At 43.9% G+C, this 24,144-nt stretch overlaps 1 protein-coding gene across 5 annotated transcripts in view; it reads left to right on the top strand.

Moving 5' to 3' along the window:
- Positions 1-5,314: 5,314 nt before the first annotated feature.
- The window catches only part of msi2b (musashi RNA-binding protein 2b), a 160,316-nt gene continuing 141,486 nt past the window's right edge, over positions 5,315-24,144 (top strand). For all 5 annotated transcript variants that reach the window (XM_070905486.1, XM_070905485.1, XM_070905484.1 and 2 more), the window contains exons 1-5: positions 5,315-5,376; positions 6,314-6,354; positions 6,595-6,676; positions 7,727-7,811; positions 22,117-22,158. In XM_070905486.1, the coding sequence (XP_070761587.1) occupies positions 5,315-5,376; positions 6,314-6,354; positions 6,595-6,676; positions 7,727-7,811; positions 22,117-22,158 (312 nt within the window). The remainder of the gene's footprint in view (positions 5,377-6,313; positions 6,355-6,594; positions 6,677-7,726; positions 7,812-22,116; positions 22,159-24,144) is intronic.

The raw sequence follows: 24,144 nt of genomic DNA, 5'->3' as shown, positions 1-24,144 counted from the left end.
GTGCTGTTCGGTTGGACCGTCGACATGTGACACGACGGAAACGGCGCGGAGTGAGCAGATGGTGAAGAAACTGAACTCAATACGTTGTGGTTAATAAACAGATCAGAGTTAGGTTCTGGGTTTCATGAAACAATTATTGCACCTGAACAAACTCACTTCGTGCCATGCCGAAGGCCCCGCAAGCTGTCGCGGTGCATGGTCGCTGCGCCTCTAGGCGACTGCTCAGGGCACAGCAGTGACAGCACGGCAAGCACGGCCACAAAGTAGAGGGACGCGCTCATCCACCCGCTCAGTCTGTCTGAGTTGTTGGGAGCGGCTCTGCTCAGGATTACTCTTTACTACTACTCAGGTTGTTCAGTATGTCTCACAGAAAGTGCTTTTTCTGTTGTGAAGGAAAGTAAGTAGGTAGGAGGTAGTTTCTTGATGGACAGATGGCTTTACCCTCTCGTTGCTAAAGTAATCGTTAACTACTGCTAACTGTAGCTGCCGTTCGCTAGTTAGCTGTGCATTTAGCAGTCCTCTTAGCAATAGATGTATATCTATATCTACGCACTTAAGTTAGCTGACTCTAGGAGGCCGGGACTGAAAACCTCCTCCTCCCGGCGGTCCAAAGCTCCTGTGCTGGCGGCGTAAACACCAACACTCCCCCTGGTGCTCAGAGCGAACTGAGCTAATGGCAGCTACAGTTAGCAGCAGTTAGCAGCTACTTTATAAAACTTTCTGTCCTTCAGGAAATCACCAAGAGTTGAGGCAGAACAGCCGGCGGACATCAAAGGGAAAACCAGAAAACATTTTCTCCATAAAATGATCGAGTTTCACCAAAACCAGTGAATAAAGTTTTGTGTTTTTGTACAGTAATCAGAGAGGCCAGTCCCCAGAAACACTCAGCTCCAGCAGCATCGTTTTTTTTCCAACCTACTTTTTCATTTGTGGTCTGATAAACAGCGAGTTCATCAAATTCAGTGCCCCATATCTCTATTTTCCGAGCTTAGTTACTGTAGCTGTCATCCAGTTGACCACAGCGACGTCTCCCTGGCCCTCTGGGGCGACAGGGAGCCGGCCAATCAGAAGCTTTACAACAACTTTATAACTTCACAGATTTTGGTGAAACTGGATCATATTCAGTCAGCTAAAATGACAAATGCTGTATTTGATTTGAAAAACTTTTACTTTTTTCCTGTTATGAATTTATTTGTTAACGTATTGTGGTCTCAAAATACAAAAAGTGGCATTTAACTTGTGTTGACTGGTTATCAGGCCTCAATAAGCAAGCAAGCAAGTAACTTGATTATTGATTATGAAGTTGTATTTGTTGGTAGTTAGACATTTTCAGTGACTTAAGATAAAAAGCTGGACTGATCTGCTGAATTTTTGTTTACAGAAATTGGTGAGAATGTAAATGGTTACTTCAATTTACCTGCCGAAGCTCGGCAGAAAGTAGTTAAAAATTAAGCTGCAACCACTCGATTTAGCAGCCATGACCTGGTGCCTAAACCTAAAGAAAGTACGCCTAGGTGAGGCAAAGCGTGACACTGACGCGGTGGACTGCAGCGGCATGATCAGCAGAAGTTAGGCAGAAACTGGTTGGAAGTGAAGCAGCGACAATTCAGTTTGTTATGCAGAAGTTACAAGTTGGTAAGTGGTTACAATTCACCCCCTGCTGCCCTGACATGAATATTAGATATAAATGAGGTCTGTATGTTAAGTAAATGGTTTTTTTTGGAAAATATATAGAAATTAGTCTGAGTAAAAGGAAAAAATTGGATATAAAATATAAACAAAATGTCACAGTTCCATTGAAGGTACTTGCCAAGTTATTCCTATAAGACCCTGCATGTAAATGGGTGATGGGTCGCCGACTCAAGTGGAACACCGAGCTTAGACCTTCAACTATTCCGTCACTGACAACAAGGCTGTCAACTGCTGTGCCTGGTAAGGCTGCGAGTTGTTACGTACAGAGAACGGGGCCCTGGTTACGGCTGCTTAAAATAGTTTGGTCATGTCACGAGCTGCATTTGTGTTTGTCGGTGTGAGACCTATGACAAATATAAATCTGGACCCGACCTGGAACTCAGGCATCCTGGAAAATTTCAGACCTTGTGCGTTTTTCTTGAAATTATACGATTCTGTTGTAGTGATGTAAAGGCCACTGTGCATGGTGACCTATAAACAGAAACCAACACAAATTGGGGATTTACTGTCAGGATGAATTGTTCCTTCAAGGCACAGAGAAGAGCATGAGGAGAGAATGATGAGGCATGTATAGGGTAGGTAAAGGTCTCTCTCTCTCTCTCTCTCTCTCTCTCACACAGAGAGCTTGAGGAGGAAATAAACAGCAATCACTGTAGCATGACGAGGCAGAGAGAAGCCCGCATTAATTGAGCTCTCACTTTCACATTCCTGTCTGCCCCACCCCCCCCCAGCTGTTTCCACTGCTGGAGACAAACATATGGAGAGCGCTGCTGCAGCACCATTACAATGCACACTACAGAAAGATTGCAGATGACTGTGTTACTTATGAGGGCTTTCACTCTAACAAATCATTACGACATCAGCAGTGCACAGTACACATAACCATGGGTTTCACTGAGATTAAACCTACAGTTTATACTGTACTGTACAATCTCAAATACTGGTCTTTATTCACCTCAGCTGCAGAGAGAGCCAGGCCTTTATTTGAAACAGTGCTTCACCTCGGTGCTTGCAGTTGGGTACCTCTATGGTCCGGGCATAGCGGTGCGCGGTGGCCAGACTTCCTGCTCTCCAGGTGCCCACGCAAAGGACATTACACCCACCGCTCTGCAGTTGATTTTCACGTTGGCGTTAACAAAATCAAAACTCAACAGTTGGTGCTTCACAAACAGGACAGCCTGTTTGCCTCGTGGACAATCTGCTGGATGGCGGGAAGCAGGTAGCCGTTTCTGGCCTGCTCCCCTCCCCGCGTTTTGATGACGCGAACTTCAGTCGCCTACGCCAACTTCACACCTGGCTAAAGGGTTGCCTTTTTAAATAGGCCTCAGCTTTTCAAGTCAGACTGCCCCCATCCCTCCCAAGAAGGCTCACGCCTTTTAATCCGTCAACATTGAACCGACACTCCTGCACTCCCGTAAGGCTTTTACGCCATGGCAGAGTCCATCTGGCTGTACCCTCCCTGAGCTCATGCTGCACTCATTCAGCATTCCCCTCCAGCTCCCCCTACCTAAACTGTATGGTAGTCCCCTGTACAGTTTCTGCCACCCCTGTCACCACCTCCTCATTGTGCAACGATCAGAGCGGTGCTATTCCCGTAATGTTCATGATTGTTGTGCAAACGATCCGTTGGTCTTAAGACTTAAGAAATATATGTGGCTCATTTGGTTTATGCAAATCAGTTTCTGGCCCCAACCACGCATACTCTTATTTTCTTGTGGACGGACCCCCGTCAAAGAGATGCCTCATGAACTCCTCAACTTCAGCCATGTTTATTTGGGAATTTGACCAATCATGCAAAAAAAACCTTCATGACAGATATTTGCCCTTGAGAGTTTAGTAGATCAGTTTAATTCACCCTGTGTGGGCATTCTGAACTAATTTGCTCCCTTAAAAAGATATGGAAAACTGGCTCGATTGGTACTCCATGGCTGAAGGATTATACTTAAAAAATAAAGAGGGAATGCAGGGCAATGGGTGAAAGCCACCATAACCCCATAAATATTGCTCAGAACTATTAAACATATTGTCAGTGGTCTTACAAATACCTCATTCCCTGACCATTCATCAGACATTTTTACAGTCTACAGCCATTTTGAACTACTGAGTACCTGATCTGTTTTCATAGCTATGCAGATGACACACAACTTTATGTGCCTGTAACTTCTTTAAAGACCTGTCTAAAGGATATCAAATGCTGGATGTCTGATAACTTCCTCCAACTTCATGAAGCAAAATCAGAAATCATCATTCTCGGGTTGTTAAGACTTATCATAGATATGAGTGACACATTTGTTTACCTGGCGCCCTCTGTGCCAGAAATTTAGCGTGAAGCCCTCTTGATTTTAAGGGTGTAAGAATTTTTCTATATATAGAATATAAAATACATGCACTTAATTAATTTCTGTGAAGAAGACAACTAAATTTAAGGGTTATTTTTTAGAAGCTTAGATCTTTATTTATTTAAAGACAGCCTGCTATTAAACTATTAAAACGTATGTAGGATAATGAATTAATAGAAAATCATAATACAGACATAGAATTGTGTTCCTAAAAATATGAGGAAAAATCTTCCGATACACTGCAATATCCACAAGAAATAGTCAGAAATATTCAGAATTTTATCCAAATTGCTAGTTGTACACAAACTCCCTGCAGGTCTTAAGTTCACTATTTAATTGTACAGTTAATTCTTCTTCTGCACTGTTATTGCTTTTCATGCAATTAATATAATGAAATATACATAGGAAGTAGGCTACTTTCCCCCTGTTTTTGTGACTGTATTTGGGTGGGTGGGGGGCGGTGATCTTAAGAAAGGGTTACGAACTACTGTAGAAGACCTTCAAACAATTAGATTACAAACATATCAGTGAATTCGTTTTAGCTCAGCGTGAATATAGATGTCACACCACACTTTGCTTTGAAAAAATTATAGTGAACCGACACCGAGGCTGTCTAACCCATATCTCTGGATGTTTTCAATTACCAGAGGAAAACGCCCCAATTAATGCTTCTTCTCTAAAGTCACAAATAAAAAAAGTATAAATAATAAGTGTGCTTCCCATGTTTGCTTTGCTCATTTTGATCAGGCGCACTAAGAGTCAGACAGAGGTGAAATTGACAGCGCTTGACCTTGACCTGACGGATTTTAACAGGTAGCTTTGATTTCTCACCTGTATTCCTGCAAACACCATTTCCCATGAGCCTTTGTGAGTTCAATATCGCCAGCTGGACTGGGGAGAGATGTAAATGTGGATCGATTTCAAAACTTTAAAAGTTGCATCTGTGTTCCGCTGCCTTGATGATTACGTATTGTAGAGGCAGGTAAGCCTCACAATCTGACTGGCCCGCACAGCACTAGTTAATGTGGGCGGGTTGTAGAGAACTGACGTCAGTGTGGTTGATCGGTGACTGTAGAGGAGGGACCACAGACCGAACTGATCCCACGTGTGACGGAGCGCCGCGGTACAGGCTCGCTGACACTGTAGCTCCGCTTCGCCTGCCAACCTACACGTTCTGTGCGTGTGTGTGCGTGTGCGCGCGTGCGCGTGTGTGTGTGTGTGAGAGAGAGAGCGTGTGTGAGAGTGTGTGTCCGTTAGTCACTGCCTGTATAGCGGGATCAGATATGGAAGGAGACGGGAGCCAAGCCACGTCTGGAAGCCCGACTGATCCGCAGCACGACCCGGGGTAAGGTTACACACTGTCGATGTAAACGCTGCATTCGTCAGTCATCATTTGTTGTTGTTGTTTTTTTTTTTTTTTTTTTTTTTTAACTGCACGTTTGCAGCTTGACTTCGCAGTGTCAGTTCCACTGCCTTCCGGGTCCGGTCAACTACACCTTTGTTTGGTTATATTATCAAACGGGCCTGCCCCCTTTTGCAGCGTATACGTCTGGCTGGCCCGGTTAGGTTCCGTTATTGCGCGTATGGAAAGACAACACGCCAAACTTCACTTACAAATCTGAGAGTTAAATGCTGCCGTACTTGTTTGCAAAAGTGCACAGGCTTAAGAATAATGATTAATACTTTGTACAAATTTCTAGCCTCCTCTGGTAAAATCGGCGTATTTTTCCCAAGCCTGCTCGCACGTTATTTCAATAAAACACAAAAAAAACTTGGATTTGGTTCACACTGCCTCCTACCACCCCGCTAAGCTGTGTTTTGATGGAGGGAGCTGAAGATTCTTTTAACAGCCCAACGAAATAGAAAAGTTGAACCAAGCTGTTATTAGTATCGCATGGGTTATGACGCGTACGCCGAATTGAAGAGTGTGTTCGCACCGACAGCCAACAACCCGAAGTTTTGTTCTGCCAGGTGTACACCTCTGCCACGAAGCCAGCAGATTTCAACTGCCAGGTGTTTTGAATGGAAGTTGGCACCGGCGGTCCACAGAGGGGAGAAGGGGACGTGTCCGGGCTGCTGCTTGCTCGGCTTGCTTGGGAACGGTTGTCGCGCTGCCTCGCCTCGATTTTATTATTTTATATTTTTTTGTCCCCAGTGTTTTTTTTTTTTTGTTTTTTTAATTCTCAACAGCCGGCCAAGTAGTCGGCTAAACATCAAAATGGCCGATGTGAAATGTGTACTGACTTCTGTTGCCTTTTGTCCCCCCCCCCCCCCCCCGGCAGGAAAATGTTCATCGGTGGCCTCAGCTGGCAAACTTCACCAGGTAAGTGACAGCGTCTCGAGCTCCGAGTGAGCGTGCGTGCGTGCGTGCATGCGCGCGCGCACACACACGGCGCAAGGTTATTTTGATTTCAAGTCCTCCATTCGACCCCTGTGGAACGCGCCGGCATTCACTTCACAAACACACGTTCATTTTTTCTTTTCTTTTTACATTTAACGAGGAAATTAAGAACAAAACAAAACAAAACGGTAACCCCTTTCTGTCTCTTCCTTTTCTTCACAGACAGCCTTAGAGATTATTTTAGTAAATTCGGGGAAATCAGAGAATGTATGGTGATGAGAGATCCAACGACAAAACGTTCCAGGTAAATAAACGGGAGTCTGCTCTCTGGAGTGACGTTAACACCGTGCACCCATTCAACTATTGAATGAAAGGGTAATGCAGTTTGACATTGACCATGGAGCTGTTCTCTCATATATAGATATATACAGTGCTTAACAAATGTATTAGACCCCCACCCAGTGTAAGGTGTTTGCCCCCGCTGCCCTAAATGAACAGTATTGCTGATGACCAAAATATTTGATGTCTCTGTAACGGTTAATCCACCAGTATGTGCAAGCCAAGCTCTTTAATCAAAATGATATCTTTAATGCTAAAATATAATTATTGTTGTTATCCATGAATTCTCAAATTTACAGTTTTACAAAAAAGCAGGAAAAAAATAGTAAAGCACGTTATTATGTTTTTGATTGAGATGCCAAATTACAGTTATTTACTTGCATTCCTGAACAGAAACATTTGTTTTAGTGGTTGCGAGAATGCAAGCTGTTATCAGGGCCAAAGGAGGTCGTACAAAATATAGAGATTTTTGGTTAATATATGTGAATAAGGACTATTTAGTTGTTCCAGTTTGTTATTTGCCTAATAAATAACAATACAATTTTTAGTTTGAAACAAGTTTTTGACAGATTTCTAAAATATTTGTGTTTTCTCATTTTTATGACAGGTGGTCTAATCAATTTATTAAGCGTTGTATCTATCTATCTATATATCTATATATCTATATATATATATCTATATATATATATAGATATATATATAAGTGTAGTGTTTCAAATCAAAGTGAAAAGCTATTGAAATGCCATTCCAAATCGGTGCATTGTACTGCAATGGAGTTGGTAGAGAGATTGCCATTCATTTACACATTGCTCTTTTGATTGATATAAATGACACGAATGAAAGAAATAACACGTGGACACAAGCAAAGGAACACGGAGTAGGGAAATAAAAATGTATAAGGCATCATGCACGAGGTGTAAACCACAGCATTTCTAGTGACGTGAAACTGAAGTATGAGTTGTGTGAAAATATTATGCCGGAAATGTCACATGCTGTTGTTTTTGTCTCCCAACAGGGGCTTCGGCTTCATCACTTTCGCCGAAGCTGCCAGCGTAGATAAAGTTTTAGGACAGCCGCACCACGAGTTAGACTCTAAAATGGTACGTTCGCCTTTCCGTCGTGATTGCATGAGAGACGGTGACGTGTTTTGTTTGCTCTGTTGGTGAGAAGTCTGTCAGCCCTGTGTGTGTGTTTTTTGTTTTTTTTTATAAACGGAAACACCTGATGGTGGCAGAGCACCACTTTGCCCAGCAGCCGTTTGATTCGCTGAATAGAGTTTCCCCAATTGAACTCAAACTGGGTTTTGATTTAGCTGATGTTTTTGCAATCAGGGTCATTTTCCTCTCTACTTCTACATTTTGTGATATATGGAAGACAGGGCAGTGACGTGCGAAAGCTGCCCCCCCCCCCCCCCCCCCACACATGGATAATTTGTAGTGGAGCACAGGGGACTGAGGTAATTTGTGTGTACGGAGGGGCTGGTTGAACAAAGTAGGTCAGCCTGACTGTTGAGAAAGCCTTTGACAGCTGATTTACTGAGGCAGTAACACAGGTATTGAAGTAAGCCATGTCATGCGGGCTCGAGCTGTAATGGGGTTTTTGTCATGTTTGAGGTGGAGAAATGAAGGGGAATGCGACAGAGGGTAGATAGCGTTGATAGCAGGGAACCCTGCACACTAACTGGGCCGGAAACAAGAACCGGCAGACAGCTGCAGACTTGCGCCAGTCAGTCGTGCTGCGGACGCATGCTCCGTTCACAACTACAATTGAGTTCGCTGCGGGGACGCATCGCAACGCCGATATTTCCACTCTTTGACGGCAGACGCTCTCACCTCTCCCAGGTGTTTGCACGATTTCTCGCCAGGGGTTCAGCACCGTTTGGCTGTGAACGAAAAGTATGCACTGCAGCGATTCGCATTATGTCAGGATTCAGCAGTTTTTGCATCTTGTGTCGAGGTTGTTGACAGCGGTGAGGGAGTGGGTGTGCAGCGCATGGAGGGCATGTTCAGGCTCAAGTGAGGAGTCTCGGTTTGTGCTGGAGGTGACCCCTTCAATTCATTCTTCAAGTCTTAAATGATGCTCATTTCCACCTTTGTGTTTTTTATTCTGAGACACCGCTCAGTAGTAGCTTTGCGTGATTCACAGTTCACATGGCACATGATCCAAAACCACGCCTATCCAGGTGAAATGCAAAGTTTTCAAGGAAAAGCATAACAGGTCCCCCTTTTAAGTTTATTTAAATGAAATTTTAAAAAAAGGACTGCGATAACGTCAAATAATATCGCATGTTCTGCTTGATCCAACAGAGCCGCTCTTATTTTCCAGAGAGAGCAAGTCCGATTTGCATGAGCAGCACAGCTGGCCTGCTCACAGCTCTGAGCGTCACAAACACTGCCGTGGTCACTCAACTGTTTGTACACGGTGCTCCAAAAATGTAGCACACAAGTGTCTGAGGTGTAGTGTAACGGGGAGGTGGCTGTCTCAAGTGCTGGAGGTTGTTTGGGACTGCTAAAGGACACCGTGGCAGACAGGAATGCATTATTATTATTATTATAATAATATCATATTATTACATGATTTTTAAAATGACGTTTTTTTTTAATTCAGCATGGTAGCATGGTATTACTAATCATCGTTTGAATAATGGTGGGTAAAACCTGGTCCAACCCCGTGAGTGCTGAGTACTCATGTCGGGGTTCGTACAAAAGTCTTGAAAGTTTGGAAACTGCTTCATTTGAGTCATGTTAGGTTTGGAATATGCTTGAATTTGAATGTGCTCCTCGAAAAACCACTTGATTTTCAACATAATCTGGCGTTTCACCGACACACTCACTCATGTAAACCCAAAAGTCTTTTTTTTTTTTTTTTTTTGCAGGCTAACCCGGAAGTTAGCATCGCCCCCCGGGTTCCCTCGACAGAAAGCCAATGGGATTTTCCCATGGGATGTTGGATTATTGCAGAAAATAAACAAAATCTCATAAATAAATAATCGATCTCACTTATATAGCGCCTTTCAACCTTCACGGTTCCCAAAGCGCTTCACAGCTAAGTCTCATTCACCCATTCACTCACACATTCACACACCAATGGCGACCGAGCTGCCATGCAAGGTGCTGGTCTCCATCGGGAGCAACTTAGGGTTCAGTGTCTTGCTCAAGGACACTTTGACATGACGGGGGCAGCCGGGGATCGAATTCCCAACCCGCTCTAACCAGCTTTACCTCCCGTGCGACAGTGCTAACCACTGTGCCACCATGCCGCCCATGATACTTAAATGTTTTGTTCAGCACTTTTGTGATTTTTGAAGCGTAAATGCAGTCGCCGGAAGTAAATAGCGGTCGCATTACTTTCATGTCACCACCACTAACCTTTAACCTTTAAGAGAATATAGACAGATACATAGAGTATAAACACAACGAGGCTGTGAAGGCGGACTAGTGAGTAGATGACTTTTTCGGCGTGAAGACTTCAAAATTCACGAGTGAGGTACAGAAGCTTCGTTTATTCATTTTCGTTTGTTATAAATACAGTGGTGGGCGATATTGTAAAGCTTCATGAAGGCTCTACTGCATTGCTCATGCAGCGGGTTACCAATTTGTACCACTTTAAGGAAATTCTTCGGGGGCTATTTTATATATACAGTGCTTAACAAATGTATTAGACCACCACCCAGTGTAAGGTGTTTGCCACTGCTGCCCTAAATAAACAGTGTGGCTTATTACCAAAATATTTTTTTTATGTTTCTGTAATGGTTAATCCACCAGTATGTGCAAGCCAAGCTCTTTAATCAAAATTATATCTTTAATGCTAAAATATAATTATTGTTGTTGTCCATGAATTCTCAAATTTAGTTTTACAAAAAAGCAGAAAAAAATAGTAAAGCACATTATAATTTTTGGATTGAGATGCCAAATTACAGTTATTTACTTGCATTCCAGAACAGAAACATTTGTTTTAGTGGTTGTATGTTATTCTTGATTAATTTCTGACTTCTCAGAGAATTCCAGTGCGCTGGCTCAAATTTGGGTATAAAAAGTGAACTCAGTTTGAAATTCCTCACTCCTGTTCCAAATGGTGAAGCGTAGGGAACTCACTGGGAAAGAAAGAGTCCGAATTAAAGCACTTCATGATGTTGGATGGTCTTTGAGACAAATAGGGCAAGACATAAAGTGTTCTCACAGTGTGGTCAAGTATGCCTTAGACTCGATTGCAGAGACTGGTACTTACAAAAGCTAACTGAAGCAGATGTCAGGCACCTCAAGATACTAGAGACAGAAGGAAGACCACTGCTGATCTTCACAGAGGTTAATGCTTCTAGATCAGAATCTGAGTCTCCAGAATGACCATCAGCAGACGACTGAAGGAACAAGGCTTAAAGGGAAGAATAGCTGCTAAGAAGCCATTATTGAGGCCTGCAAACATCCAAAAACGCCTGAAATTTGGCAGGGAGCACAAACACTGGACTGTAGATGACTGGAAGAAGGTACTCGGGATGGACAAGTCCAAGTTTGAACTCTTCGGTCTGCATCGTCGTGTTTATGTCCGCAGAAAAGCTGGAGAACGTTTTGATGCTAGATGCATTGCACCCACAGTGAAACGCGGTGGAGATTCCATTATGGTATGGGGTTCCATTTGTGGAAACGGCATGGGCAAATTAGTTAAAATCGACGGTGTCATGAACAAGAAGGTCTACCACAACATCTCGGTGCATCATGGAATCCCTCCTGGATTGAACCTGATTGGTCGTGGGTTCATATAACAAGAAGACAATGACCCCAAGCATACTGCAAAGCTGTGCAGAGACTACTTGACCAAGAAAAGGGAATCTGGAGTACTGGAACTGATGGACTGGCCAAATCAAAGTCCAGACTTGAATCCCATTGAACAGATCTGGGATTTATTGAATTCAAAAATAGATGGCACAAAAGTTTCATCCAAAGCAAGTCTCTGGGAATAGCTAGAAACGAAAAGTACAAAACAATGCCAGCAAAAACAATGCCAGCAAGAATGCAAGCTGTTATCAGGGCCAAAGGAGGTCATACAAAATATTAAGATTTTTGGTTAACATATGTGAATAAGGACTATTTAGTTGTTCCAGTTTGTTTTTGACAGATTTCTAAAATATTTGTGTTTTCTCGTTTTTATGACAGGTGGTCTAATAAATTTCTTAAGCACTGTATGTATATACATTTCCCCCCCGGCGGCGCACTGGAAGTGGCGCGTTGTGGATGAAATCTCGGAACAGTAAACAATAAATGTTTAACGTGTTTTTGAGTTGGACGTTCATCAGCTCCGACGGGCCAAATAAACCAGATGCGAGAAACGCATGCACTTTTCCTGAGGCGGGCTTCCACTCGCTCAGGTGGGATTGGTCTCCTGTTAGCACATCTGTGTTTCACTCGGCGAGCGGTCGCCTGAGGAAGATCTGCACTAAATGTCACTGTTAGTAAAGACTACCGAAAGGGATTCCAGTGTACACGTGCCCCCTCCTCTGTTGGCTCCAATGCTCTGCTCTCAGCTGCAGATGTGTACACTTTAAATCTCTTTGATTCCCTACAGTGTCACTCATATCATAAGTGATATGCCTCTGAATGTAGAGTCTACTGAGACTAATGGAATTCTGTTTGTTGATTTATTTTTACAGACTCTGCCTGGAACCTTTTTGTAATTTAGATGTATAATTGCATAATCTGAATTCAAATCATTTGCAGCAGAAGCTGTTGGCTTTCTCTTCTGGCTTCAGATGTGTCAGTCTCAGTCTAAGTTATTGTTTTGAATTGTATTTTTATGGTTGTAGGCAGCTCTTGGGGTTGTTTCTAGGATGCAATCTTTATATGATTTGTATTAGGAAATACATTTCTGTTTTAATTCCTCTTAAAAAAAAAAAAAATCCCTGGTCAGAAAAATACAAAATGTATAAAGGATGACATTTTCATAGCGTGATGGTTAGGAGGGTCGGCACATTAATGACGTCTGAATTAACGCAGCTGGTTATGGTTACTGGTCTCAGTGTAATACTTCCACATGGCCGACACGAGCAGATGAGACCGTCAGCTCGACGATTTCTACATAGTAATTCTCAATGCCTGTCACCAGGTCTGATTCACTGCAGAGTCAGTGCAAAAGTGATTTATGGCGTGCGCCAACCGGAAAGAGCCGATGTTTACGTTTTTCCCAAGCAAAGAATTGCATTATTCACGTTATGTTTTGCGGTTATGTTCTGATACTGGGGCAGGATCTGCAAAGATGAGAAGAAAAGAATTGACCAAAGAACAACAACAACAACAAAAAAAAAAGCTTAAAGGGACAGTGATGGAAACACGAGTCTATCAGGTGTCCACAGGTGCCGCCGAAATCGACACAAAATGAAAGTTCCTCGTAGTTGCTTAATTATCTTGCTTAATCGCCTGACAACTGACTTAGAAGTGTTTTTTTTAAAGGGGCCTTGTGCGGTTTAAAACAGAAACCTGTCAGCCAGTGAGCAGTGAGTGTTTTCTATGGCCGCGGTTAAATCTTGTCTTTCTAATCCGTAGTAGTTTCTTTCTTCTACCCTCTCGAGTATGATGGGATCAGTGAAGTGCGTTTTCAGTTCCCTTCATGAATGGGACGAGCAGACCGCGGCTCAGTTGTAACCCAGCCAGCTGCTCATACGATGCTGTAGAGTGGCGTGGACACACACACGCCGGTTCTATAGTATCGAGTCTTGACAGAGTGAAGGTCAAGCTGTTTGCAGCAGTAGACTAAACGCATTTACAGAGCAAAGCAGCATTCCTCTCTCTGTCAACGCTCTCAAACTCAGCCACTCTCTACAAGCGTCTACTTCAGTCAGCACCAACGCATTCGCCGCATTCGTCGCCTGCGTCCCGTCGTCGTCCTCCTTCTCGTACCAAAAGGGGGAGCGGGTGAAGGCGATGGCGGTCGGCCTTAATCGGCCTTTTTTTTTGGAATGTGTTCTTCTATTGGTGGTACACGATACAAGAGGTGACCGAAGACAGAGAACACAACAAAACATATGTTATATATATATGTATTTGACACAGCAGCTCTGTCCCTAAGACACATCGCATCACATCGCTGAGACAGTACGACGTAATGCTAAGACTAACGGTAACAAACAGTAGGGCTGTTGACAGAGATATAAGATACAGGGGGTACATTTGTGAACAAGTGGGTGTGTGTGTGTGTGTCGGTGTGTGCATGTCGACGTGTGCATGTGGACGAGTACAAAGGGTAGTCCCGCTCATGGGGAGCAGAGACTGGATCAGGGAGGTCTGTTGATTGCTCTTTGTAGAGCATTCAGGTGCGGGTGCCTCTACCATAGGTGCACCAGGACCCTTTTTGGAGGACGCTGGCCTGTAGAGGGTGACTGAGACCTACAGCGAATAGCCCCCAGGACCCTCAGGAGGGGGGCATTTTTGCTGTAGGTTTTCAGTGCCTGTTTGGATGTGTTTTTTTTTTTTTTTTTTTTAATCTCAGAAGCTTGACTGGGCCATCGCGGAACGCCCACCCACCCTACTGTGGATTTGATGGGTAATGGGTTGAGGTGTGGGGAAGAGAGTAAGAGAGAATGTAGAGAGGGAAAAGACATTGACAATGGAGGTTGTGCCAGACTACTAGTCTTGGTGTTGACTTAGGAGAGTATGGTTCCCAATGCCGAACTTCTGGATCAGATGCTGGAAAGTGGTGAATGTGTGTGTGTGTGTGTGTGTGTGTGTGTGTGTGTGTGTGTGTGTGTGTGTGCGTGTATGAAAGACATGCCTCAGGTGTGTGTGTTACCCTTTTCTTTCCACAAGGTGACATTTGAAGGTTTCTTCTTCACAGAGTGAGGTCTGGATTGTAAGGGCTGCACAACTAATCGAATATTAATCTCGATCATGACATCGGCTCCCCACAACTAAATGAACGTGATCGACTGCGATCTTGACGTTTTAAAATGCGCGCTCCGCTCATAGAAAACGGCGCTGCACGTCGAATCAAGCACTTCCTAAACTAACAGCCGGCCACCAGGGGTGATCGAGGTATTTTTTTTTTTTTCGGCCTCACTTTCTCCACACTATGTTTTAGCGCTGTACAAAAGTAAAAATGTCCTGGATGTTGCGGCTGCAGCCTAGAGAAGAAGAGTAATATACAACAGAGAGCAGACGGGATGAATGTATGAAGGCCAAAAAGAATAACGTCGCTTACCTCGCCGAATCTCCATCCTCGTCCTGCGCGCCGTGCAGCACGCCACCGTAAAATGTTCCGGTACAGTTTGATTCATATTCAGCTTCCGGGAGGTGCACCGTGAATAAGGGCCGGTCTCATTTTGATGCAAAGATTTGTACATCAGCAGGAATGTAAGCGCTCAACGTGGCAGTGAAAGAGGTGCTCTGTTTAATTGAATGTTTAAAAGTGCAATAAAAAAAAATCAATGAATAATCCTGATGATAAATAAAAAATGATTGTGATTATCATTTTGGCCATAATCGTGCAGCCCTGCTGGATTGTTGTTTATGTTTTGTTTGGTGATCTGATGCATCCGGTTAGATTTGATCCATATTATTAGACATTTTAATTGATTTGCCAAGTCATATTCATGTATATTTGGTGCCGCTAAGCCTCCTTGACCTTGACTCCTGCAGCGGTGTTCATTCTAGTTCATTCTAGGTGTTACATTTTTCCAGTAAAAAGGCCGATTTGAGAGAATCGAACCAGGTAGGGGACAGCTGAATGGGAATCATTGAAAACAGGTAGTGAATTTAGGATAGATATGTAATTTTCATTGCTGCTGTTCTGCCAGTCAGGGAGAGAGGTAAATTCATCCAGCGGTTTAGGTAGTAGTAGTGGGAGAGTTTAGTTCATCCATCTCTGACAGCTAGAGCTGCCACATCCTTCCTATACGTGCAACGTGGCAGGACGGTGGTTGACCGAGTAGTTTTAGATCACTGAGAAGGTTTTAATGAGGTTTTAAGGATGATTCTGGGTCCTGTGTAGATAACAACACATGTCCGCGTGAAGGCTGATCTGAGTGTTACCTGTCTGGACACCTTTTTTTAATGTTGGTGGGGTTTTTTTGGCGAATGGGTGCAGCTAATTGTTCAATAAATATGGCAAGGGGAGAGAGAGGACATATTTGCCTAGTCCCCCTGTGCAATGTGAAGCTTTGTCGGAAGTTATGGTGGCCATAGGTGACGTGTATAGTGCTTTAATCTAATTAATATATTAGTCCATGTCCTGAGGAGTGTATTTTCATGTAGAAACTCCGGAACAGATTATTTATATCCTTAGGGATATGGAGAAGCTTCCCTGCTGAGTCCTTGATAGTCTGTGTTTTTCTTCCTTATTTTGTTTCAATTGATTTTCCAAGTATTTCCCTGTTTTTTTATTGCTGCGTTCAAATTAGTCGTATCTGAGCCTTTCTATAAGGAATTGGATCCTCAGTATCCGTAGGTCAGTAAGAATGTTTCCTGTAGGGGTGGTGGAGTCGGATTTTTACTTCTAATTCAAGTTCGGTTTGTTCTTTTTTTTTGTCTTTTCTTTTTATAGGATGGATATGAGATGATCTTACCCCCTTAAAACAGCTTTCCCTGTTTTCCCAGGGAACTGATGGAGAGGTATTCAGTCCATACTATTCCATCCATTTTCTCCTTCAGGGTAGTCCAGACGTCCCTCTCCCCAGCAACATTTTCCCAGCTCCTCCTGGGGGATCTGGAGGAGTTCCCAGGCCAGTCATTTTCAATGGAAGCCGGTGACGCGAAGCTACAACACGTCTCGCTGGTCTCAACTGTTTTCAGTGTTCCAGTGACGCAGTGAAGCGTCAACCACGTGTTTTTGTTTTACCACCTCCGGCCCCCCTTCTCTCTCCCCGCAATTCCTGTTCCGTTCCATTTAAAAGACGGAAGGAAAATTTATTCCTTCCTCCCCGTTAGCCAGTTCCCTGTGGTATCTAAGCCAACCCCCCCCCCCCTCTTTTTTTTTACCTTGACACTAACAAAAAATGCAGCTTGGCAGAGGGTGGTAGCTATTACGAGAGTACCAATGTTGTCGCATACGTTTTTAAACGCCCAATGGCTAGCTGTGGTACTGTTATCTATTTAAGTTAGCGGACGCTATGCTAGCTTTCTGTGTTGTGGGGGAAAGCATAGCTTCCCTTTAAACAGACTCACCTCTTAACTATTCGTCCAGCGACATACTCTCAGTCAGCAACAACACCAGAATTAACTTTGGGAAGTTTGGGAAGTAAGAAAACCAAATCGGATACGCAAAGTGACTGAAAGTAAGTTACAGAAAACCAGGGCAACTAACAATGACGACGGCGAGGACACAACAACAGCTAACGAGACACACGATACAGATACAGAGGAGGAATTAAATGAATACAGAACTGGAGCTTGCAGGGGAAATAATACAGAGACAAAATACAGAGAGTGAAATTGTCACTGGAAGCAGCTGGTAAAGTCAGTTTGGTCGATTCACCCGGTCAGCAGAATGTAAGCGTAGCCTACTCTCGCGTCTGGGTGTGTCAATGACGTCAGGAGGATGAAAAATCTGGTGAACTGAAATTAGTTATGTTACAAGAGACAGGATGGGCGCTGTCCCTGTCCGTCTGCTGATATGTTCCAGTGACAGTTCTTTTATACCCGAAGTTTTTGGGTAGCAGCATCTGACCAAACCGCGGACGTGCTCAGCTTCTGAGGTGGTACCAATGCTTGTTCTAACGTAGTTACTCCACCCCTCAGTGGTCAAAGGCTGCATATTTTGATTTGAACTTTGCAGACAATTTCGGTACCTCGTTACTAACTAACAAGAACATACGGATATTTGTTTTCCTTCTGTCCAAAGGATTAAAAAGAAATCCAACATCATATGTTTAGAACTAACGATGGTTTCGATATGGATACGTGAACTTTGGCATTTAGTTATAAATTATCACCGACTTCTAATCCTAGTTACAAATGCAAAAGTATAGATTGAAGCAAATAAGAAAATAAAACAGGTGACAGCATTTTGCCTTCATTTTGGATATAAGGCTTTCTTGTGGGAGTCAACAAAGGGACAGCTGAAACTGCAGGATAGGACTTCTTGAAAGTCTGTGGTGAAGTAAGAGATGGTATGCCAGCTGTGGCAAAAGCCTGAGAGGACCAGCTCTTTGTCTGGTATCGGTCTCTTTCACTTCTCCAGCTCCCGCGAGGCAGCTCGGCTCCCCTGGGGGCAGCGTCGGGACACCACAACTGTCTGACCTGTGACCTGTGTTTCTGCTCGGCCAATATCCTATCCTGTGACGTTAAAATGGGGCCCTGCAACAATGCAGCTGGAGTCCCTGGAGGGGAGTCATTTATTTCCACGGAGGATGATGTCCACTCCACTTGACATAATTATCAATGTCATTGTCTTTAAGCAGAGATGTGTCGAATCGGCATCTAGCAACTGGTTTCTGCTCATTTGTAGTGAGAACGTGAATTTCTGAATCTGAAAGGGGATTCCTTCTTCGGGGAAGAAGGAATGCTCTCTTTCGTTTGAGTGATTCAGGCTTTATGATATACTGTGAAGATTAAGTGTTCCCTTAATTTTCTTGAGCAGTATGTATATCACCCCTCTGAATCGGATATCGTGATATTATGGGATTAGAATTGCAACTCCTCCTTGCCTTGAGTTATAGTTCGTAAAGAAGGCATGTGAGGAATGGAAGACTTTAACCGCGTGCTTCCAGAATCAGATAAATGCGTTAAAATCATAACTTTTTTTGCCTGAGTTCAAATGCAGCAGATGTTTCAAGCAACAAACTTATGTAGCCAATGTTAACTGTCCTATTAACAGGCATGCAAGGTATATAAAAGGTTTGGCTTTAGAAAGCCTTTACTTAGGTTTAGGTAAAAAAAAAAAAAAAAGTTCCAAATCGGATTCGAACACTGATCTCCCAGGTGAAAAACCCATGCTTGACCCACTGATTTTAAGCTCCATTATTAGGAAAATTAGTGCCGGTCGCAGACAGGTAACTATGGAATCAAACAGTCTGAAGCTGACAGTGGCGAGAGTTGCGGCCTTTTCGTGGTAAGCAGGACTTTTGAGAGGTGCGCCTCAGCTGAAATCTTAACTGTCTGAGGCAAGAGTCGCAAAGCAGTTACCATCACCATGGAGACCCTTTGACCACAAACATACAGTTACTAAGGCACACTCACACTTTTTTCAGGCAACCCCTTCAAATCTAGCCGGTGATGGGAGATTTTGGCCAATCACAGGTCATTTCAGAGAGAGGTTCCGTTCCCATTGACCGTCTGATGCCGCTGCTGATTGTACTGCACAGATGTTTGTACGCTCACAGTTTAGCCCCGGTGTAGCCAGGGATGCTACTTCTGAAAGCTGTGGCTTCACTGCTGCTGGATGATGTCGTCTTTTTGGGCAGAAGATTGTAAACGTTCCCAAATAAATAATTTGAAACCAGTGTTTTGTGTCAAAAATTCTTCGCAGGCATATTTGTAATAATAAGCAGGATGCTTTTCAGAGTGAGGTCTGGATTCAAACCATTGGAGCTTAGTATAAACACATAACACGAACACGCATTTATGATATAAAGATCCCTTAACTTTGGTTATGAAACAAGTAAATTAGTCCGGTGAATAATAGGAGAATAAGACGGCTGCCCAACCGGTACACTTCAAATGAGTTAATTCCATGTAATTGTGTAATTGCTAGTTTGAACAAAATTAGTCGGCACGCAGCAGATAAGCTGAACATGCAAGTCAATATTTATTGACTTATATTTATACCGTTTTCTAACAGGACGCCCTCCCAGCTGTTGTGATATGGAAAACAATGGACTCAGCAGGGGTAAATGTCACTCTTCTTCACAATACATTCTTTTCTTGTATTGTGACACCTTTTATCACGGGTGACTGACATTGGTACATCAAATGGCTTTGATTTACACTGGCAGGCTGAAAATGGAGGCTGCACACATTGTTGAGCATTGGGATCAGTTTTGTCTTTTTCCCAAGCCGTGAAGGAATTGTTTCCATGAGTTCAACAAGCAGGCTGAAAACCATGTTAATTAGCTCTTTGTGTGTGTAATTTGTCAGTCATTGCAGCTTTATTGACCCCTTCCACTTAAGGAGAGATTAGATTTGATGTGGAATGGTCCTGTGATTGGGCAGAGGTAGATTGCTCGTAGCTCTAGATGTTATTAGCCTTCTTCAATGGGAATGGTGATTAACTAACCCGGAGAAGTGGGGAAATCACACACACACACACACACACACACACACACACTTGGCCTCACCCACTGTGTGGGAGGCAGTCCAAGAAGAAAAGCTCTGGGAAGCAGCTGGTCACTGCTCTTTAACGGGGGCGGGGCAGTTCACCGGACATACATTTGCCACAGTTAGTCTTCATCCTTCAAGTCTGTTCTCATGTAAAACCGACAAAACGCTGTTTGAAAACACAGATAAAGCACACATCTCACCTTTGCGTCAGTTGTCGGGGGGGGGGGGCAAGTACCAGTGGGTGCTTTCCACCCTCTTGCCTCAGGGGTCAGTAATGAAGAAGAAGACGCTGCACCAGAAATCTCACTTTCTTACTTTATCAGAAGTCAGGAGGCAGCGTCTTCTGTCAAATTAAGCCTTGCCTTGCCTTCAAAATAAGGTCTGGGGTAGGGGACAAATCTGATTACAGACCTGCCGCGTGCGTATGTGGTTTTACTTATTGAAGGGCAGCCTCGGTGCAGACGGTGTGAAACCACAGTATCATGTTCAGCATACTACGCACCGTACTTCGTTTGTGTGTGTGTGTGTGTTTTTTTAGCATTATTTTAGTTTTGATCCTTAACATTTTGAAGAAACTCCATTGTTGATACTATGTATGGCCAGCAATGGCCGTTGAGCCATTTGCATTCCGTAGTTACCTCGCTGTGTCGTAGTCTTCAGTGCTACTGGCTGCTGTTCTCGCGCAGGACAAGGAAACGATGCAGCATATAATCCAGTGTTGCTGTTTGTAATTCGATTTTTATTGCTCTGATCGCTCTCTACAGTTTTATGAAACTGTATAAAGTTACTGCTAATGCAATTTGTTTCGCCGCACTGTGAACGGACACACCAGTCGCTCTTCTTCTGTTGTGGTTCTGACAGAGTAGCTGCCCAAGGCGTGTGTTTCCTGCCCCCCCCCCCCCCCCCCCGTTGGTCGATACATGGTGTGTTTTTCAAACGGAAGTCTCGGATCTGGGGGCCTGTTCCGGAAAGCAGACTCTGACCCTGAACTCTGAGTAAAGTGTAAATTCAAGCGGTCACTGGAATGCTGTCAAGACACATTAAGCCATTAGAAACTCACTTTTAAACTGCATTGAGTCCAGTTTTCAAGTCTTAAAATTCTTTTCAGCGGCCCCACAACCACCCTCTCATCACCTCCACCAGGATATGCTGACTAACCAATCACAACATGATGAGTGATTATTCACTGGTCTACGCTGAATGTTTCAAGGGGACAGAATCACAGTGTTGTGATTGTCTAAATATCTAAATATCTATATATATATATATATATATATATATATAAATATGGGAGGAGATGGAGAGAAACTTTGTTGAAGAAAAGCTGCAAGTGAGCAGCTGGCGTCTGCCACCACAGTAACTGACCCACAGTCGGCTCTGTCTCTGGAACTGAAAACCCAGAGTTTCCCCTCCTGTCAGGGTTAACTAACTGACTTTTCACTTGACCTGCGTTCTGGAATACACCCCTTATGGTGGTAAAACATAGTTGTTGTTACCATCAGTTACTGCAGGTGTTGCGTGCTTAAGATGTATGTCTAGAAATATAACAGATTGGAGAACTACTGGTGTCTCTCTTTGCAGTGCAGCCAAACAAACTGCGAGCGGGGGGAGGATTCATTGCCTCGCCATACATCGTCCAACACCGTTTATTCTTAACTTACTGGCTGTCGTCTTCTGCATCGTGTACAGCACCTGCACGCGTCGTTTTCTGTGTGGGACTGGTGGACGAAAGAATGAAAATGACAGATAGCAAATCCATTGGCTGTTGGTGGAGGGAAAAAAAAAAGGAAAATCAAAAAATGGGGTTTGATAGAATGAAAATCTTAAGGGTTGTAACTTTTAAATGAAGGTAACGTGACTGCGTCATGCGTTTGTGCGTGTTGAAGAGGATTTGTAGGAGTTGCCCCCCCCCCCCCCCCCCTTGATATCATGGGAGTTATTGTGTAAAGGAACCCAGTATGGAACAGTTCGGAGCTGCGACGGCAGAAATGGTCCCTGCCTTAAAACGCCTAAAACCTATCTTTCTTATTTTGGGCTATTCTGGGCTGTTGCTTTTCTCCTTTTCTCCCCCAATTGAAATGTGTGTTTCAGTATTTGAGCTCTTTTGTTATTGTTATGATTGTGTCTTTGTCTGCCGACTCATCATTATGTGCTTTCCCTCCCGCAGATTGACCCTAAAGTTGCCTTTCCAAGACGTGCTCAGCCCAAGGTAAGCGGGGGGTGGGGGTGGTATTGTTCTCCTGTTGTTGTTGTTGTTGTCGTTGTTGTTGCTGTCAAAGTGAGGTGGTCCAATGTTTTGGTGGCATCCAGTTCCAGACATGTAGGGTGATTCATCGATTCGGTGACAGTTTGATCAGGCTCAGTAGGCCTACTGCACGAGGGCATCCAGTAATTCACTTGTTTTTTGTTTTGTTTTTTCCACAAATGATGCTGTGTGCTTGATTGTTGAATGCTTCTTGTTGCCAAGAGAAAGCTGTTGTTGTCACTGTGGTCGTTGAGGTATCAGAGTGAACTGGCCGAGCCAGGGCGCTCGAAGCCATAAAACGGGATCTCTTCAAGACGGGATTGTTACTGTAGAATTGACTACCAGCATGGGACATGTTTCCTGCTACGCTCTGTTGTTGTTGTTGTTGTTGTTGTTGTTGTTGTTTTTCGTCTGCTTGAAATACACTTGTGTAGGTAAAAGCCGAGCAGTTTGCATTGGAGCCTGGAAACTCCGATGGGTTTTTGTTCAGTAAAACGTGCATTTGGCAGATCGCAACAAAGGTTTGCTATCTCTCTCCTGCGTGAGCTGTGTTGGGCGGTGAGGGAGGGAAGCCTTTGCGATCTTTATTTGAATAAACATTAAATTGACTCAAGGACATCCACAACAATAAAGGAGAGCTGCAGACAGCCAGGCAGTGCAGCTGTGAAGGAGCAGAGAGCTGCGGGGCAGCGCACAGTGGAGGATGGCTGAAGGTCAAACAGGACCTGCAGTTGTCTTCTGGACCTGCTAACTCATTAGTGCAGAAAACACGTATGATTTATACACACACACACACACACACACACACACACAGCTATGTGGCTGGCCTGTGTGTGTGTGCAGCTTTCTGGTTGTGAAATTGGACATCTCTTATTGTTGTTCATGATATCATCATCTATTATTGGGAACCAAATGGTTTTATTGCATGTCAACATTTGGAACCGACAGAACTGTCTTTACCCTGAAATTGTACTAAACCCCTTCATTCAGAAAGAATAGTTTCGGCACAGGTCCCTGTCTCCTGTGTCCAAGGATCGCGGTTCTTCCACCCGTCTAAAGGACAGCAGTTGTCATTCACATGTGTTTTTGCTCTTGCTTGTTTAATTCACCGCTGTACGTGAACCTTTTCATGGCTCTTGTCTTCACATGAAAAAGTGGTTTGTGTGACAGTGGACATGATCCGCGTTTTAAAGGAACGTACTAAGTCATGTCTCTGGCTCGAGGGCTAAAGACATCCTAAGCTGCGCTAGAAGAACTGACTTTGTACCTAAACCCACCTGAAGATCCTCGTGAGATGCAGCGTGAATAATTTTTGAAGGAAGGAAATGTGCCGAGCGTTCATTTGGTTCCTCCCTTGGCAACAAGTTGTTGAGCATTCCTCATTTCAAGGGCATTACAACTCAACTGTCAGAACTTTCTGTTCTCCTACGGCTATGAGCTCGAGTTGCTAATGCACAAAAAAACCCCAAATCTTCGTTCTCTGCTTCGAGGAAATATTCACAGACAATGACCAGGTGTCAGGCTTCATGGCCTCCCAGCGAGGTGGTGTCCCGCTGGAATTGCGGCGGTGGCTGGCAGAGCCGGTTGAGTCAGGCAGCGGCGTTTCTCTCGGGCGGTCCTCGGTTGCCCACCATAGTGGGAGGCAAAGGTCTTTGGTGCAGGAATTGCCGTAAGAATTATTCTTGGCGGCCAGCAGGCAGGTGTTGTGCACAATAAGTAAGTCTTGATCTGGGGACAGGTAGCTGGAGTTGGATGACGGTTCTGCTGAACTCCTTACTTGCACTAGATTTGTCTAAATCTCTTGAAAATCATCTTGTTTGGCCGATCGATACTATTTCCAAAGTTATTATCAACGCGGGATTAGCAAAGCACAAAAGAGGATTAAAAGTGCTTCCGCTCAGGTGAAATGCGCGCAACCTAGGCGAGAGAAAAAACGAACGAAACGAAAGC

The sequence above is a fragment of the Enoplosus armatus genome, chromosome 5 (assembly GCF_043641665.1).
Source record: "Enoplosus armatus isolate fEnoArm2 chromosome 5, fEnoArm2.hap1, whole genome shotgun sequence".
Classification (NCBI taxonomy): Eukaryota; Metazoa; Chordata; class Actinopteri; order Centrarchiformes; family Enoplosidae; genus Enoplosus; species Enoplosus armatus.
The sequence above is the reverse complement of the archived record's forward strand: the minus strand, read 5'-3'. Positions and strand labels throughout refer to the sequence as shown.